This window comes from Trichoderma breve (assembly GCF_028502605.1).
Source record: "Trichoderma breve strain T069 chromosome 7 map unlocalized scaffold00007, whole genome shotgun sequence".
In the NCBI taxonomy this organism is placed as follows: Eukaryota; Fungi; Ascomycota; class Sordariomycetes; order Hypocreales; family Hypocreaceae; genus Trichoderma; species Trichoderma breve.
This window is the reverse complement of record NW_026611593.1, coordinates 624,308-639,716: the sequence shown is the minus strand read 5'-3', so window position 1 is coordinate 639,716 and position 15,409 is coordinate 624,308. Positions and strand designations below refer to the sequence as shown.

The window sequence follows — 15,409 nt, the reverse complement described above, 5'->3', positions numbered from 1 at the left end:
ATCACGACATTCTTAATTCACCCAAACCTACAACTCACCCTACTATAAAATCCCACATTTAAATCAACTTCAAACAACATGACTCGAACCAATCAACTACTTCGTATTACTTCGTAGGCATAGCATCAAATGGACATCACACAACATGACTCAAATCAAACTACTCTATAGGTATAGTATCAAATTCTCTATTAGTAGGTATACTTCTTACGCTAACAAATTCCCCCACAAGCAACAACAATGGTAGTTTCTTCTCCGCTGAAGATTGAATGTTGAAATAACAAAAAGCGCGACAGTCAGTATTTAAGTTAAAGAAAAAATGAAGTAATTCCCAAGTCCCAAAGAGATTTGCTTTTCTTTCAAGACGTAAGAAAAAAAAGAAAAGAAAGTCGCCCTTTTAAGAATGGAAAGTAAAGACTCAAGGCAATCAAAAACGTAGCCTGGCGAGCGACAGAAAAGACATCTCCCTTTTGTTAAAGAAGAAAAAAAGAAGAAAAGACACCAAACGCTCATCAAAACCTCTTCTCCTTCTGCAAGTATTACCAAAAGGCCATCATATCGTCTCGCCGTACTAGTCTGTAAGGATCCATCGGGCACCTCGCGGCACCGCATCCCGGCTGCTGGACAGCAGGAAGAAAGCTCGCGTTTATAGAGCCGCCGCCACCATTATTTTTTATCTCCACTAGTTGTCTTGGTCAAACTCTGTTCGTCGTTGTACTATTCCAAGTCCGCCGTGTAGCTGAATCCTCGGAACTCTTCTTGCATTGCTTGAGAAAGCACTGTAGCGGGGTTAGTTAGCATAACGCGTCAGACCACAAGAGGGCAAAAGACAGCATAAAACTTACCAGACTGGACTGGGGTGAGAACAGGAGTAACGCTTGTAAACTCGGAGTCAAAGTTGCTCGTATCCGTAGCGCTCTTGATCTGGGGCAGGAACGGCGGCTGGACTCTCTTGTGGTAAATGTCGTCCCAGTTGATGTTGCGGAAGAAGGGTTGGCTCATGATCTCCTGCGCGTCGGTAGGGCCGCTTCCGAGTCGCTGGTCGGGTTCTCGGGTGAGCAGTTTCTGAAGAATGGACACGGAATCCCTAGGCATGTGAATCGGGTAGAGGGGCTCATCAGCGAGAATGGCGTCGTAAATCTCGTCTTCGTCTTCACCTCGGAAGGGAGACTGCTGCAGAAGCATCTGGTAGATCAAGACTCCAAAGGCCCACCAGTCGACCGCGCGGCCATACTTCTTGTCCAACAAAATCTAGTCGGTGGGTGTTAGCATTCATTCCAACAACGAAAAATGGGACGCGTGCTTCATACCTCAGGCGCCATGAATTCTGGAGTTCCACAGAATGTGCTCGTCGTTGAGCCATACCACATGTCCTCCTTGCAAAGACCGTAATCGGCAATCTTGATGTGGCCATCGAGCGTCAACATGATGTTGTCGAGCTTCAAGTCACGGTAGATGACACCGTTCTCGTGGAAGTACTTGAGGGCCAAGCAGACTTCGGCAGCGTAAAACCTGAAAACAAATCATGTCAGTGGGATCATCTAGAAAGGGTTTTCGTTAAGTCGACTTACTGGGCTCGCTTTGTACCAAATTGGCCACGCTGAATGTGAAGCATCAAATCACCACCACTAATATACTCCATCACAAAGTAGACACGGGTTTCGGTCTGGAAACAGGCATGCAGGTTGGTCAAGAACGGATGCCGCTCGCGGTTGGCGATGAGGAACACTCTCTTCTCCGACTTGATGCTCTCCACTTCGTCGTTCTCAATGATAAACTCCTTCTTAAGCACCTTAATGGCGAAAAGTCGCCTCGATCGCTTCGTTTCTGCCAACATGACCTTACCAAAGTTACCCTTTCCAAGAACGGCAAGGAAGTTGAAGTGATCAAGACCAATACGCGCGCCAGTACCAGGATCGGTGGCAGACGGCAGAGCCTTGCGCTGGGCACCTCCAGGCCCTGTGGCAGCTCCCTGAGGAGACACGGGGGACTGCGGCTTCGGGGCGGCAGGTTGCTGGTACTGGGGCTGGCTGGGTTGCGGCGGCAGCGCTTGTTGGGGGGGTGGCTGCTGAGGGGGCAACTGAGGAGGAGGAGCCTGTTGCTGTTGTTGTTGCTGCTGAGGAGGAGGGGCAGGTCGTTGCTGAGCTGGCGGCTGGGCACCGAATCCCTGATCCACATTGGCATAGTCCGCCGGGTTGTACTTGTGGTGCTGAGGAGCTGCACCGCCATATCCTCCTTGAGCATATGGATCCTGCGGTGCGGTGTCGTATCCGGTGCGGCCCTGGGCGGCGGCCATGGCTGCGGTGGCCGCGGCGGCAGCAGAGAGGTCAGAGGGCGCACGGCCGGGGTGATCAGGTCGCTGAGGCGATGTCTGGTTCGCATACATGAGCCGTGCTGCCTCGGTAGCCTCTGCGGAGGGAGTTCCGGGAGACGAGCCAGCACCCGCGCTCGAGAACGACGCAGATGATCCGTGGCCGGTGGTGGTCGGGCTCTTGCTGGCGCCAGATCGCAGCGTCTTTTCCGACAGCGACGTCGTCTTTTGCTGCCTCTGCTTTTGAACCCTTATACCCTCAAGGATTTGGTTGGCGACGGCCATGGACATGCCACAGAAGTCGGGAACCAGGTGGACACATTGGGCGTGACACGTGAGGCCACATTCTATCAAGTTGTTAGTCAAATTCTGTCGAAGGGAAGAATTGAATACGAGCAGCGTGATGGCTTACCTGAACACTTTCGACAATTCTTTTTGCCAAAAGGCAGTATGTAACCGCAGTGACAGCACCAGTTGGCCGTGACGTTGGAAAAGGGTTGGAACCTGTGGGGAATGCGGTGGTTGATCTTTTCCTCGTCAGGATCAGTCTCAGCGTTACTCTTACTGATACACTTGGTAACAACGCTGGAGTAGCACTTGTTGTGACAAGTGTACTTGCAATCTTCGCACTGCATACCCGCAGAGTACTTGAGGAAATCTCCACAGAGGGCACAGCGCATGATGTTGTAAAACTGGTGCTGGACAAACTTGTGGCCGAACATTTCGTGAACTTCCTCCTTGCGCTGTCGAACAGCACCCTTTCGGCCCAGACCGAGATCCACCTGCCTCTTGTCTCGGTTTTCCTTGACGAAACTGAATTCGAGTTGGATCTGTCCAGCCGGCTCGAGGTTGAACCAGCCATCGATGGGGCCAGTGACAACTTGAGGCTGAGGGCCCGGATCGCCAAATGGTGCTCCCTGACCCTGGCCACCGGGCGTCTGAGGGGCACCACCTCCGAAAGATCCCTGGGTTGGGCTCATCGGGAACTGCGAGGGAGCTCCAGAGCTGCCCATTCTGTCAGCAGACACCCAGCCGGAGCTGTTCATCTCGGCCTCGATCCTCTTGCGGCGCATCTCCTCGACGATGTCGGATATCCGGACCCAGAGCATGGCAATGGGCATGGGGTGCTCGCCGGGCTTGTCGTAGATTGTGAGCTCAATCTCGTTGGCCTTGTCAACTTCAATGTTGTGATACTCGGCTTCCCAGCGGTCATTTCTCGAGGTTCTAGTTCGGGCCATGACAGTGTCCTCGACTTTAACGGCGACAAATGTTTCTGGACCCCGAGCAAATCTGCCGGTGGTGGCGTGATCCACGTCTTTGATGGCCACAACACGAATGGAGAGCTGACCGCTCAAAGGCTTGCGAAGGTTGGGCGTGTTGATGGAGTCGTCTGTGAGAAGAGAGAGTGTTAGTGAGTAAGGGGCTCCTTGCCTCTTTTTGCATGATGTACATACCATCCTGAGCATCAGACGAGTCCATGTCGACGTGCAGTTCCTCATATCTCTTCAATGCCTGCTTCAAGAGAAGGATCTTCTGCTTGCTCTCAACCCTACGAGCAGCCGCATCTGCCTTGCTCTTCCTGTCGCCTTCCATGCCATACAGCTGCACCATTTTCTCAACCCCCTTAAGATATTGCTCTTCGACATTGAGCTTGAACTGGATCTGCGAGAGCATGTGCTGGATTCGAGGGCCGAGGTAGGGGGTATCATATTTGATCAGATCTGCACGCAAGATGGACTTGGTTAGCCACAGCTCGTATCCTATGGGGAAGAAGAGGGGAAGGCGGGGAGAGACGGGAGACAAAAAAGACGGGGGATACGAGGCGAGGGCGATAGAAGCTCTCTGTAGAACGCACCTAGCTTGGTGAAGTTGGGCCGAGCTTTGGAGGCAGCTCCAGGGCCCGGAGCGCCAAAGTTGGGTCGAGGGGGCGACATATCGGGCGGCCCAGCCTGGCCATAAGACGCCTGGTCTCCCCATGACGACGAGGCATCTTTGGGCGGTGGAGGGGGAGCGCCGGCGTCGTCGCCGCCCAGAGACATGCCCTCGACGCCCTGGCCGACCCTCCGCATCTGGATATCCCGCAGCTTCTCCTCGAAGAACTGCAGGTTTCGGCGGCCATCGCGCATCTGGGAGTCGAGCCGAGAGCGCACCGCCTCGTTGTTGGTCTGCGAACGCATGGCATTGGCGGCGTTGATCAGAGCCTTCTCCCGCTCAATCTTCTTGTTGATGCTCTGGATTGCCTCGTCCTCATTCATGGCGGCGGTGCGGGGAGCGCGATTCGTACGCGCAAGACGGTCTGGTGATGGTGAGGAGAGGAGAAGAGGAGGAGGAGGATCGGGGTGGAGGTGGAGAGAGAAAAAAAACAAGCGGCTCCACGACTAGATGCACGACGGGAGCGGCCGGGCAAGGCGAGGGAGGTGGAATAAGAAGCTGCTGGGCGAGATGCCTGGGGAGCGGCAGGACAGAGAGTCTTGCGGTGGGAAGAGGGAAAAAAATAAAAAGGCCAAGGTGCCTGGCCTGTCAAAGGTGGTGTTTTGTGGATGTCGTCAGTGATGGGGGGGAGTCGCTAGGCATGTGGCGGGGTTTATGATGGCCAATGTCGGGCGGTTTTGCGGCACTGACACTAACTGACAGTGGAGGGCCCTAAAGACAGCAGCCAGCAGCGGTGATGAGATGCTGCTATTACGAGGCTGTTGGATGGACTGAAATCTACCCGACATGAACCGTATCTAGTGCTGGTGCTGATCTTTAAAACTCGTGTATCTTAGATGTACAGTGCATATTTGTCGAGACTCTCTGCGTTACAGCCACCGCCTGGGGTGCTTCTTCATAGGACTATCTAGGTAGGGAAAACTGGGCTTTGCCTCGTCGTCTTGACCTCTGCCGACTAAGGCCGCAACATTTGAGAAACTAGCCGAAGCCCCCTTTCAGCTGTAAGAGGCGGTTCATGATTCGTTACAAATAGCATCAACGTATTATTCTATGCCGTTCTTTACGATGGATCAGCGGCCGTCCCTTGCTACAATCATTCCCTAATTACCAAACAGTTACCAAGCATGTCGGCCTCCTACCATATTTGGTGCCTGGTCCAGTCGGGCTCCTATCTAAGGCAATATGTGATTCCACATCACAAACGTCGCCTCACCTCGGGCCAAGCTAACGGTAACGGCAACAGCCTACCCTGCATAAACCGAGAAACAAGACGTGTCTGAGACAATTGCAGCCGGGACAACGTAACATGGAGCTACAGTACGGCCTTTGAGAAGAAGCTACGGCATTTCGATATAGTTACCATTAACTCGTTTGACAAATATTTAGTGCTGAGTGCTGAGTAGCACCTTGTCCGACCTTATACTGGGGATTATGATGCAACAGCTTCACTTAGACTTAGACCATATACGCATTAATAAACTCTAAAGCAAACAAAAGCTTGAGCCTTTCATGAGAGAACCTTGAAATTTAGCTGCAGCTATTAATGCTATGCCACGCAATTCATAGCAGCTTGGCAATGCACAAAGCATCTTCAAACGTCTGATCAATCACAAAGAAAGGCGGCCTCTCGTATAAAACAACAAAGCCATCCAGCCCAATACGACATGCCATTCAACCTGCTCCACGTGACGCCTCATCCATTCGATCTCACCAAAGAGAACAAAGATCAATGGGCGATCGGCCTGTGAAAAATCACACCAACCTCCTAACCCAAACTTTATTCCACCACGAAGCTCCGAGAGCGAATGAAGAGCAATTCCAACGGCGGGGGGGTTGCATTAGAACGAAGCTTTTCGCTTTGTGCAACTCCCGTATGTGTAGCAAAAGCAAAAGCCTCCTTCGGTTCCCAAAGCACAAACCGAAATCAAGTGAAAAAAAAGTCCTAGCAGCTCTAGGTCAAAAGTCCTAGATTTGTCTCTCCCAGCATTGGCCGTTTTTTTGCTAGGACATGGGGTTACACCGACCGGAATGACGTTGCTCCATGCTATTTTTGCAAGGCTTGTGTCCGGTGCTGAATGGCTTGTGCGGTGCCTTTGACGTTTGCCATGGCGCTTCTCTTAGGTCATACTAGCAGTAATTGTCCTTCAGTTCTTTGTTAGTGCTTGGTGAGAGGCAGTGGCAGACCGGACTCTCGCAACGAGATCCGGACGAGGCTGGCTGTGGCTGGAGAAATTTGGGGCAAAGATGAGCGGCAGCTTATTGTGCCGTCGGTGAGCTCGAGAGAGATCGATTGATTGCCTCAAGTTAGTACCATAGCATCAGGCTGAAGCTGTAATAAGCAGCAAGCACTTTGAAATCTCTGCCACCGCCACCAAAGCCATGACCACCAACCTCCACCAGCCTCATCGCCACTTCATTCAAACAGCCTTGCCATCAAATATCCAAGTCTTTGTGTTTGATCATGAAGAAAATGCATTTTTTTGGGCCTCATAGCAGCCTTCCCATTGTACAAAGAGCCCTCCCCGGATGTACATAGTAATTCGTGCCCGGCTATCCGCTCCGCTGCGCTATATGTGTCTAAAGCTCCTTGTTATATCCCTTCAAGGCCCATATGGTTCTGTGTCTATATTACATCAAAGAGTCGAATCGTTAGAATACATGTCTATCCATCTCCTTCATTTACTACTTCGAAACAACGCTCCCATGCGCCAAGTGATGAATATGCCAGTGATGAGGCCCTCCAGCACCAGGGCGGATGCGTCTCGCATACGCATATCTACCTGGCGCTCGCTAATCAGGTATTCGAAACCCGCCCTCCACACCTCGAGGTCAGTTATAAGAGCCTTCCATCGCGACAGGAGATCTTTCAAGTCCTGGAAGCTGCGAATCCAAACTGCGGACATGGTGGTCTGCCAGACAGCCCTGATCTTGGTCAGGCTGAGAATCTTCTGGGCCTCCTTTTCACGAGCCTTGACCCTATCGACCTCGGCGGCCGCGGCCACCTGGTCGAGGTTGGCCTTGATAACGGCCAGCTCGGTCTGAACTTCGTCTAGGACTCGCTTCTCCTCTGCCACGACGCCCTTGACCAGCCTTTTCCTCTTCCAGGGCTCAGCAACAAACTGGAGAACGACAAAGAGGACAAAGTTCATGCCCATCAGGCCCCAGGTACCCCAGGTCGAGGCCCTTCGGATCCGGTCGCTCCAAATCTGCTCTTCATGGTAACGTTTCAGGATGCCGGCGCTGAGCTTCTGGCTGAGCTTCTGCTCGTCGGACTCGGCCTCTGTCAAGGTTTCCTGTGCGGTAACGACCTCGCCCTCCAGGACGTGGTCTGTGCGGTACAGTTCCGTAAAGCGTTCAAGATCTGTTGGTGTCCATGTATCCTTGCGAGCAAGCAGCGTCGTCACCTCACGCTGAGTCGACGCCCGCTTGTTATTTGATGTCTTGTATGCCTGTCTGGCCGCCCGCACACGGGCCTGGGCCTCGGCTAAGCCAGTCTCGAGCTGCTCATTCTCCACCTTGATGGCTTCGATGCCAGTGTAGCCGGTGATCTCGTTGAGCTTCTGCGAGGCATTGAGGACCTTTGACTGGACATTGTCCATGATGCCGCTGAATCTCTTGTTCAGGGCACTCCGGCGCTCCTCAGATATCGATGGCAGCTCCAACCAGCTTGGCCGGGACCACGAAGCACCGTTGGCGGCGGGGGATTCTGTAGTTGCATTTTTCGCGGTTGCAGCCGGTTTGTCGGCTGCTTTGGGGGCGGATTGAGGGGGAACGGGGGGTTTGTCGGCGTCGTTGGGAGGCTGAGAAGAAGAGTAGAAGCGAGGGAAGACGATGGTCTGGACATGGCAACGCTTGCAGGCCGTCGAGGGCCATCGGGCTGTGGTGATGCCGCTGGGTGCAGGCCTTGCTGCCAGCTCCAGCCCTATCCTGCCATGTCTCCAGACAGCACGGCCAAACGGCTGCATATCTGCCAGCGCAGGGCCAAGAAGCCTCTGCACCGCTGTTTTTTCTTTGTTCCTCAAGGGGTCGAACCGCCGGATGTCGGTGCAGCTTCCGGGGTTGGTAGGAGGGGGATTTTCTCCAGGTCTTTTTTTTTCTGCGTAGCCGAGACACAGACAAAGTGCTGGGCTGGGCTAGGATTTGTCTTAGTCTGGCCCCTTGGCTTGACACCCAAAACCGTAAATCGTCGGGGCAATGAAGAGAAACAAAGACAGAAAAAAGAAAGAAGAAAAGAAAAAGAAAAAGAGTAGTGCTCCTCCACCCTACCAATTGACAGTCGTGGCCAGCTTACAGGCCCAGGCGTGAGCGATAATGTTCCCGTTGCCTCCACCTTTGAAAAGACAGCCCAGACAGCTTCCCCGGCTGAGCCCGGGTCTTTGGGCCGATCTCGACGACGGGCTGGTTTTTTGGTGTAGACCGCCTTCGCAAAAATTCGCGCGCCGATTGTTGGCACCGCATGTGAGCGGCTTAGTGGGTTTGGACTGCTGTATAAATGCGGGTGCCAGAAGTGATGGCCGGGAAAAAGAATTAGCATTTCTTGATGGAATTGATTTTCACTGAGAGTGACTATATACATGTTTTCAATTGATAAATACAAAAAGCATTGATATTGATGCCAAGCAGTAGAATTAGAGTCTGGCATTGACAACAGGATCCATCCATCACTGAAACTCAATTCATCGAAACCACATGGATGTGTGCCGTCTGCCAGAAGGCCTATTTCGGGCTTCTAGCGCCCTGGCGGGGCTCACGGCCCCTGTCCCCTGTACCTTGACCACTACGGCGGGGCATCTCAGCGAGGTGAAGCCGCCAGAAATGACGACACACAGCGGACGCGGGATTGATCCATGGATAGTTGGCAGATCGGCGCTGCGCCAGGAGGGATTTTCACCAAAAATCAACAGGGGATGGCGATTTGCATTCAAACTTTTATTTAGACTCCTTTTCGGCCTTTTCGTACTAAATTTACTATATTTTCCCATCTTCTCTCCTTCGTCTTGGCTAAGCGTTGTCATCTTACATCTCCTTCTCCTCACACTTCCCGGGGCTGCCAATCTTATCGCCGCCAAAAAAACTGCCCCTCCATCTATTTGCCCCTCCAGAATCTCCCCTTCTCTCCTCCATCTTCACCTTTCAAATATTCATCATCAAACCCCCAGATCGTCCAAAATGGGCTCCGTCGCAACCGACATTCCGGCCATGGCCACTAACCCCAAGTTCATCTTCTTCACCGACTTCGATGGCACCGTCACAACCGCCGATTCCAACGACTACATGACGGACAACCTAGGCTACGGCGCCGAGAAGCGCAAGCAGGGCAACGCCGACACGCTCCACGGCCGAGTCAACTTTCGCGATTCGTTCCGCGAGATGCTGGACAGCGTCACGACGCCCTTTCCCGAGTGTCTCGACATCCTTCTGGCCAACATCAAGCTCGATCCCGGCTTCAAGGACTTTTACAACTGGGCCCAGGACAACAACGTCCCGATTGTCATTCTCAGCGGAGGCATGGAGCCTGTTATCCGGGCGCTTCTGGACAAGCTCCTAGGACCTGGGTGGGATATCCAGATTGTGAGCAACTTTGTGCGGGCGAGGGAGGGAAAGAGCCTCAACGACGTTGGTGGCTGGGAGATTATCTTCCGCGATGACAGGTGAGGACTCATAACTCCGATGCGATCTGATCAGGGGCCATGCTTTGTACCAGTATTGACAAGATGACGCAGCATCCACGGCCACGACAAGTCCATTGAGATCCGCAAGTACTCGAGCCTTCCCAACAGACCAACAATGTTCTACGCTGGTGACGGTGTCTCCGATCTGTCTGCTGCCAAGGAGACTGATTTGCTCTTTGCAAAGGCCGGAAAGGGTGCGTTTCATTTTTCCAATTCTTACTGCCCGTATCACTGATGTTAACTTTTGCGAACAGACCTGGTGACTTGGTGCGAAAACGAAAACGTCCCCTTTGTCACATTCAACGACTGGACAAGCATCACCCAGACGGTCAAGGATATTGCTGCCGGCAACATTACCGTCCAGGACGCGGCCAAGGGTCGCATTTAACTTTACGATTTGAACGACTTTTTATTTTCTAACAATTTATTTGGATGACCATTTTAGACAATGGATGTTGATAGATGTTTAGTTTTGCTGGTTGGATACCATCTATAAAAGGTATAGATTTCTCGGGAGACTTGAAAAAAGAACGGTAGCTTAGATTCTCTATAGAAAGGATAGACGAACAAGCCGCATAGACTCGTTAATAGTATACTGGTTATGATATTGATATTGTTTCATCGCTTCGCATTATTCCTTACCCTTTTAAACAAACAAACCCCATATACGCCATTTCCTCCTTTCCCTCCTGTTTAATACATACCATTGATAGTTCCCTTTTCGTCCCTAATCACTTCTTCTCCTTTGTCTCAGCAGGAATGCCATACCAGCACAGCAGCATCACGACAAACAAGAAAATCACAATCGGATGCAACACCCACGTCCCAACCGCCTGCGCCAACAAGCCCGTCACAAACGGCGCCACCGCACCTCCCAAGCTCCCAAACGCGCTGATGGCCCCCATCCCGCTCAGAATGTCCCGGTGCGACATGCCGCGCATGAAGACGGCCGCCGCGCACGGGTAGATGGGCCCCAGCAGCAGGCCGACGATGCTCACGGCCACGGCGTCGCCCACGACGTTGGGCACGAACCAGACCAGGAACTGGAATGCTAGGGCGCCCGCGACGAGGCCGTAGACGAAGACCTTTTCGCCGAAGCGCGCGGCCGGGCCGGAGAGGAAGAAGCGGCCGATGGTGATGCCGGCCCAGAAACCGGCCGAGACGTAGCCGACGGACGAGGGGTCGCCGCCGCGGGAGTTGATGAGGAAGGAGATGACCCAGCCGGAGATGGACACCTCGGCGCCCTGGTAGGCGAAGATGAAGGTTGATCCAAGTAGCACGATGCGCAGCTTCACGGCGGCGAACATGCCCAGGAAGGCCGAGTTGTCTGGGGTTGCTTCTCTCTCGCGGACTGCTGGGCTCTGCTCCTTTTCGAATCGCCAGAAAGCCCACGCCGAGAGCACCATGGTGACGAAGCCAATTCCCATAGTCAGGATATAGTAGTGATTCCACGCCGTGTGTGCCACAGTGACCATGGCCGTGGCAATCAGGGGGCCTGAAGTGCCTCCAATGCCATAACTCCCGTGCAGCAGCCCCAGCATGATGGTGCTGTTTTGCAGGCTGCCACAGAAGATGTTGGCCATGGCGATATTAATGGCGATGCCCAGGCCGACGAAGAAAAAGGCCGCCACGACGACGCCAAAGGGGGCGGCGACGACGAGAGGGATGTAGGCGCATGCCATGAGCATCTGGCCGATGCCGAGGAGTCTTGCACGGCCTAGCCTCGCACGAAGCGTGTCGAGGAAGACGGCGGCGAAGATGAAGCCCAGGGCTTGGCCGACGAAAATGAGAGAGACAATTGCGTATCCGATTTCATAATGTCTTTGATTGACGTCTTGTTAGCCCTTGTTTTCTTTTTTCACAGGTTTACAAATATGGATGAACCTCACCTTTCCATGTAGGGAATCAGAGCACCGGCTGCACTGTCACTCAACGCATTGCCAAAGTTGATCAGACACACAGACAGCAGTCTGAAGCGGTTCATGTACGGCTCCCATACACTGGGAATCACTTCCACGGCATCAACTTCGAGGACCGGGCTCGCCGGACGACTTCTCTCAAGATCAGCATCTTCTGTCCTGGGGGTGACTACACCAGAGGCGAATCCATCACTACGAGACGCTCTTCGCACATTGACGACATCTTCCTGGAATGGGCCGCTGGAATAGGTCCTCTGGTAGGTCTTTTCCGGGGCTGTGAGTGGCCTGGTCGCCTCGTCGGGGGTGGAGGGGCCGGATTGGATCTCCACGAGGTTTCGCAAGAGGATTGCGTCCATGGTGGAAAAAAGTGCCTTGTCAAAGCAATGGGAACAGCAATTGAGGTTAGTTGTTATGCTTAAAATGCTTGATGAACAAATTCACTTTGCAAAGGGGATTGGAGTTTGATTTAAAGACCCCAAGGTGAGAGCTCCAGCAAAGCTGAGCAGAGCTTCCTCGCCCATCTTTTATACGCCATCCAGCTACAGCAGACAACTCAAAACATACTGTACCTAGGTAAACAGTGTTGCAATGGCCCAATTTTCCACCAGGTCTCGTGGACCGATAAGCTCTGCTAGTGGAATGCCCAATTACGGGAATCCATGCTGGGACGAAAAGCCATCGTGCCGGAGTTTGGGGGCCCTTTACGGGATTGTGGTGGAAGTTCTCCGTAATAAAGAAGCTTCGTGCTGCGGGTCTCCCAACGATATCGGCTGCGGCCCTCCGTGAGCCGGCAGGCGAAAACCCGCTTAATTTGCAATGGGAAAAGTGTCCCTGATACGGAGTGCATGTTTCTCTTCACACGGAGCCCTTGCTAGTGGCTTATATAGCCCGATGTTCGACCGCTGTCCCGAGAACGGGTGGCTTGAAGGGTGATGGTGTACGTGATCTCGACGAGATTGGCGGTGCCTTGTTGCAAGCCATCCTGCGGCACCGTTTAGCCCGGTGAGTCAAGCAGCTGGTGAACGCCAAAATGCCTAAAAAGGACATTATAAATCCATTGTACGATAGTCTATTGCTTGGCTGCAAAAGTAGATTAAGTAAATTCCCCGGCATTTCTCCCATTGGGGCGTCTAGCATTACGCCTCTGAAGCGAATTGTTTTGTAATGGATTCTTATGGCCCCCAGTTAATCCATACAAAGCTATGGACCCTGAAAGCGGTCTCGCCCAAGACGGAAATACCGCGGCGGATAGTATCCGAGAGCCGGGAGGTGCAAGGTTTTTTTCCTTATCGAGGAAGCTGTCGTCTATCGATAGTGCCCCTCCATTCAAGCCCCGGTTTATTCCCATCCACCAGATAAATTTTTGATAGTAGCAATCCATTGATAGCAGCAGCATCAGCTCGATTGACAACAAATCGAAAACCATGGGCCGTCCGAAGCGAAATGTCCTCGCTGCTGCACAAGAGGCGCTGTCACCGCCTGATGCCCTGGAGCCTACGCAGGTGATTGTACGTGTCGTCAAGCCCGAGGGCAACAACTTGTACACGTGCGAGATGCCAAACAAAAAGGCCGTCGTCCTCGAGCTCGCCCAGCGCTTTCGCAACACCATCTGGATCAAGCGTGGCGGATACGTCCTGGCTGAGGGATATCCTGTAGGGACTCAGGACAGCAGGGCAATTGGAGAAATCATCAATGTTGTCCGTGACGAGAAACTCTGGCGAAAGCAGCCTTATTGGTATGACTTGCATCTTTCCCAATCTCTATTTCTATACATGTATTAAACGATATTGTCCAGGCCAAAGGAATTTGTTAAGACGGCTCAAGATCTCAGCGACGAGGAGAGCGACTCCAACGTAGGAAAGATGCCACCCAGTGACGACGAGGAAGAAGAAGAGGAATAATGAAACAATGCTTTTGCTCGCAACAATGCGGTCGTATTCTTATCCCACCACTATAGTTGTTTTGGCTTCGGCGCGCCATGCTGCGGGTTCGACCCTACAAAGGCCATGGCAACCGTCACAGCCAGGACGCTCACCACGACGTTAGAGCTAACAGGAGTGCTGGGGAACACGTTCCAAGCCCATTCTTGCGCCGCCCACAGCGGGACCACGACAAGTGGATTCGGAGTGGCTGTCCACAGGAGGAAGGGCGTTGCCCATGCCAGGTACGCATAGAATTGGTAATGCAGAGACCTGGCAAACAGGAGCCCAACCACATTGGCCGACAACATTGCGGACATGATGTATCTGGGCGTGACGACTCTGTGGGAGATGCTGAGCTCTTCCTGCTCTGTGAAAGGCGACTGGAACCGGACAACGTAGGGAATCATTCCCAAGACGGTTCGTTCTTTAATCTTCAGCCATCGACCCAGGATGAAGATGAGGAGGAAGAGGGCGTGGAATGCCAGTAGCGTGATAGAGAAGCCCCGGCTGAGGAACAATTCCTCGCCGAGCATGCGCCAATTGACTGTCCATTCAAACTTGAACTGCCTCGATAGCTCGAATGCTCGGCCAAGATAGCCTCTCCAGTTTGTCGTGATGAACGGAACGGCGAGTAGCAGCTGAACCTGTACCATGAGCCACAGTAACCGCAAAGCCCCTTTAAACCCACGACCCAGGAAGAGCACAATGATAACAGCGGGAAGAACGAGTAGTAGTGACATCTTGACGCCAAGACCGATGGTATATGCCAAAGCACCAACGGTCCAGACTCTCCGCTGGAAGAAGTAGATTGACAGCCACAAGAAGAATGCGGCAAAACAGTCGTTGAAGCACCTGAGGACAAAGACACTGTGAAGCCGCTTTGAAAGAATCAAGAGCGGAAAGATGTACGGCGGGACCTATCATGAGTAACATCACTTTTAGCCACCGTTTTCACTCCAAACAAGTCTACACTCTTGTCAATGAAGAAGCTCACCTTGGCCTTCCAATAGCACAGCATCACCACCCCCAGCGTAGCCATGTACAAACCGGCAAAGAGCTGCTGCGCCAACAGGATATCCGTACCCTTCTTGGTCAGATAATACAACCCCGTGTAGATGTACACATGGGCCGCGGGATACACCAACGGCCCCGTGCCGCCCTCCATCTTGGGATAGTCTCTCTCCCCGTGAACAAACTGCGTGATCTGCTCCATGTACGCAACCCAGTCGATTTCCGTATCTAAAAAATGAATCGAAAGTGACAAGTTTCATTCGTTAGCCTAGGTTATTTTGCATGAAATCTTTCCCCTTTTCTTGAGCAAGCTATTTTCTTTATTTTGCTTAAAAAAGGAATCGTACAGTGTCGACTAACAGGGCACTTTCCAAATAATCAGACCGCACAGCACGGCGTCTGCGAGCCAGAGGCCCATGGGGATGAACTTCGACAGCGCATGGCGGCCGTTGGCGACGTCGGAGGCGAACTTGATGAGAGAGGCCATGTTCGCTGATGAGAGAAGCTCTCCTCCTCTCCCTCTTCTCTCTCTTTAATCCTTCGTCTTCACCAAATAAATGAGAGTGAGTGAAATGAAGAGAAAAATGAAGTCCCGAGGCTTGTTGATTAAAGGGGCATTGTCGTTTCTGTTGAGAAATACAC

General features: G+C 52.6%; 6 protein-coding genes across 6 annotated transcripts; 2 read left to right on the top strand and 4 right to left on the bottom strand.

Moving 5' to 3' along the window:
• Positions 1–717: 717 nt before the first annotated feature.
• Positions 718–4,566, bottom strand: T069G_10389 (protein kinase domain-containing protein; the record flags this gene model as incomplete). Its single annotated transcript, XM_056177599.1, has 7 exons — positions 718–779; positions 846–1,251; positions 1,311–1,512; positions 1,572–2,658; positions 2,724–3,701; positions 3,766–4,032; positions 4,167–4,566. 7 exons carry the CDS (start codon positions 4,564–4,566, stop codon positions 718–720), a joined length of 3,402 nt encoding a protein of 1,133 aa, XP_056023889.1.
• A 2,352-nt stretch (positions 4,567–6,918) lies between these two features.
• On the bottom strand, positions 6,919–8,208 carry T069G_10388 (she9 / mdm33 family domain-containing protein; the record flags this gene model as incomplete). The annotated part of the gene is made up of 1 exon (XM_056177598.1): positions 6,919–8,208. One exon carries the CDS (start codon positions 8,206–8,208, stop codon positions 6,919–6,921), a length of 1,290 nt encoding a protein of 429 aa, XP_056023888.1.
• A 1,204-nt stretch (positions 8,209–9,412) lies between these two features.
• On the top strand, positions 9,413–10,303 carry T069G_10387 (haloacid dehalogenase-like hydrolase domain-containing protein; the record flags this gene model as incomplete). Its single annotated transcript, XM_056177597.1, has 3 exons — positions 9,413–9,894; positions 9,967–10,109; positions 10,170–10,303. The coding sequence occupies 3 exons, from the start codon at positions 9,413–9,415 to the stop codon at positions 10,301–10,303; spliced, it is 759 nt and encodes a 252-aa protein (XP_056023887.1).
• Positions 10,304–10,646: 343 nt separating this feature from the next.
• On the bottom strand, positions 10,647–12,190 carry T069G_10386 (major facilitator superfamily domain-containing protein; the record flags this gene model as incomplete). The annotated part of the gene is made up of 2 exons (XM_056177596.1): positions 10,647–11,736; positions 11,805–12,190. 2 exons carry the CDS (start codon positions 12,188–12,190, stop codon positions 10,647–10,649), a joined length of 1,476 nt encoding a protein of 491 aa, XP_056023886.1.
• A 1,068-nt stretch (positions 12,191–13,258) lies between these two features.
• On the top strand, positions 13,259–13,735 carry T069G_10385 (translation initiation factor 1A / IF-1 domain-containing protein; the record flags this gene model as incomplete). The annotated part of the gene is made up of 2 exons (XM_056177595.1): positions 13,259–13,569; positions 13,630–13,735. 2 exons carry the CDS (start codon positions 13,259–13,261, stop codon positions 13,733–13,735), a joined length of 417 nt encoding a protein of 138 aa, XP_056023885.1.
• Positions 13,736–13,785: 50 nt separating this feature from the next.
• On the bottom strand, positions 13,786–15,254 carry T069G_10384 (ALG3 protein domain-containing protein; the record flags this gene model as incomplete). Its single annotated transcript, XM_056177594.1, has 4 exons — positions 13,786–14,400; positions 14,461–14,673; positions 14,751–14,995; positions 15,128–15,254. 4 exons carry the CDS (start codon positions 15,252–15,254, stop codon positions 13,786–13,788), a joined length of 1,200 nt encoding a protein of 399 aa, XP_056023884.1.
• Positions 15,255–15,409: the final 155 nt, after the last annotated feature.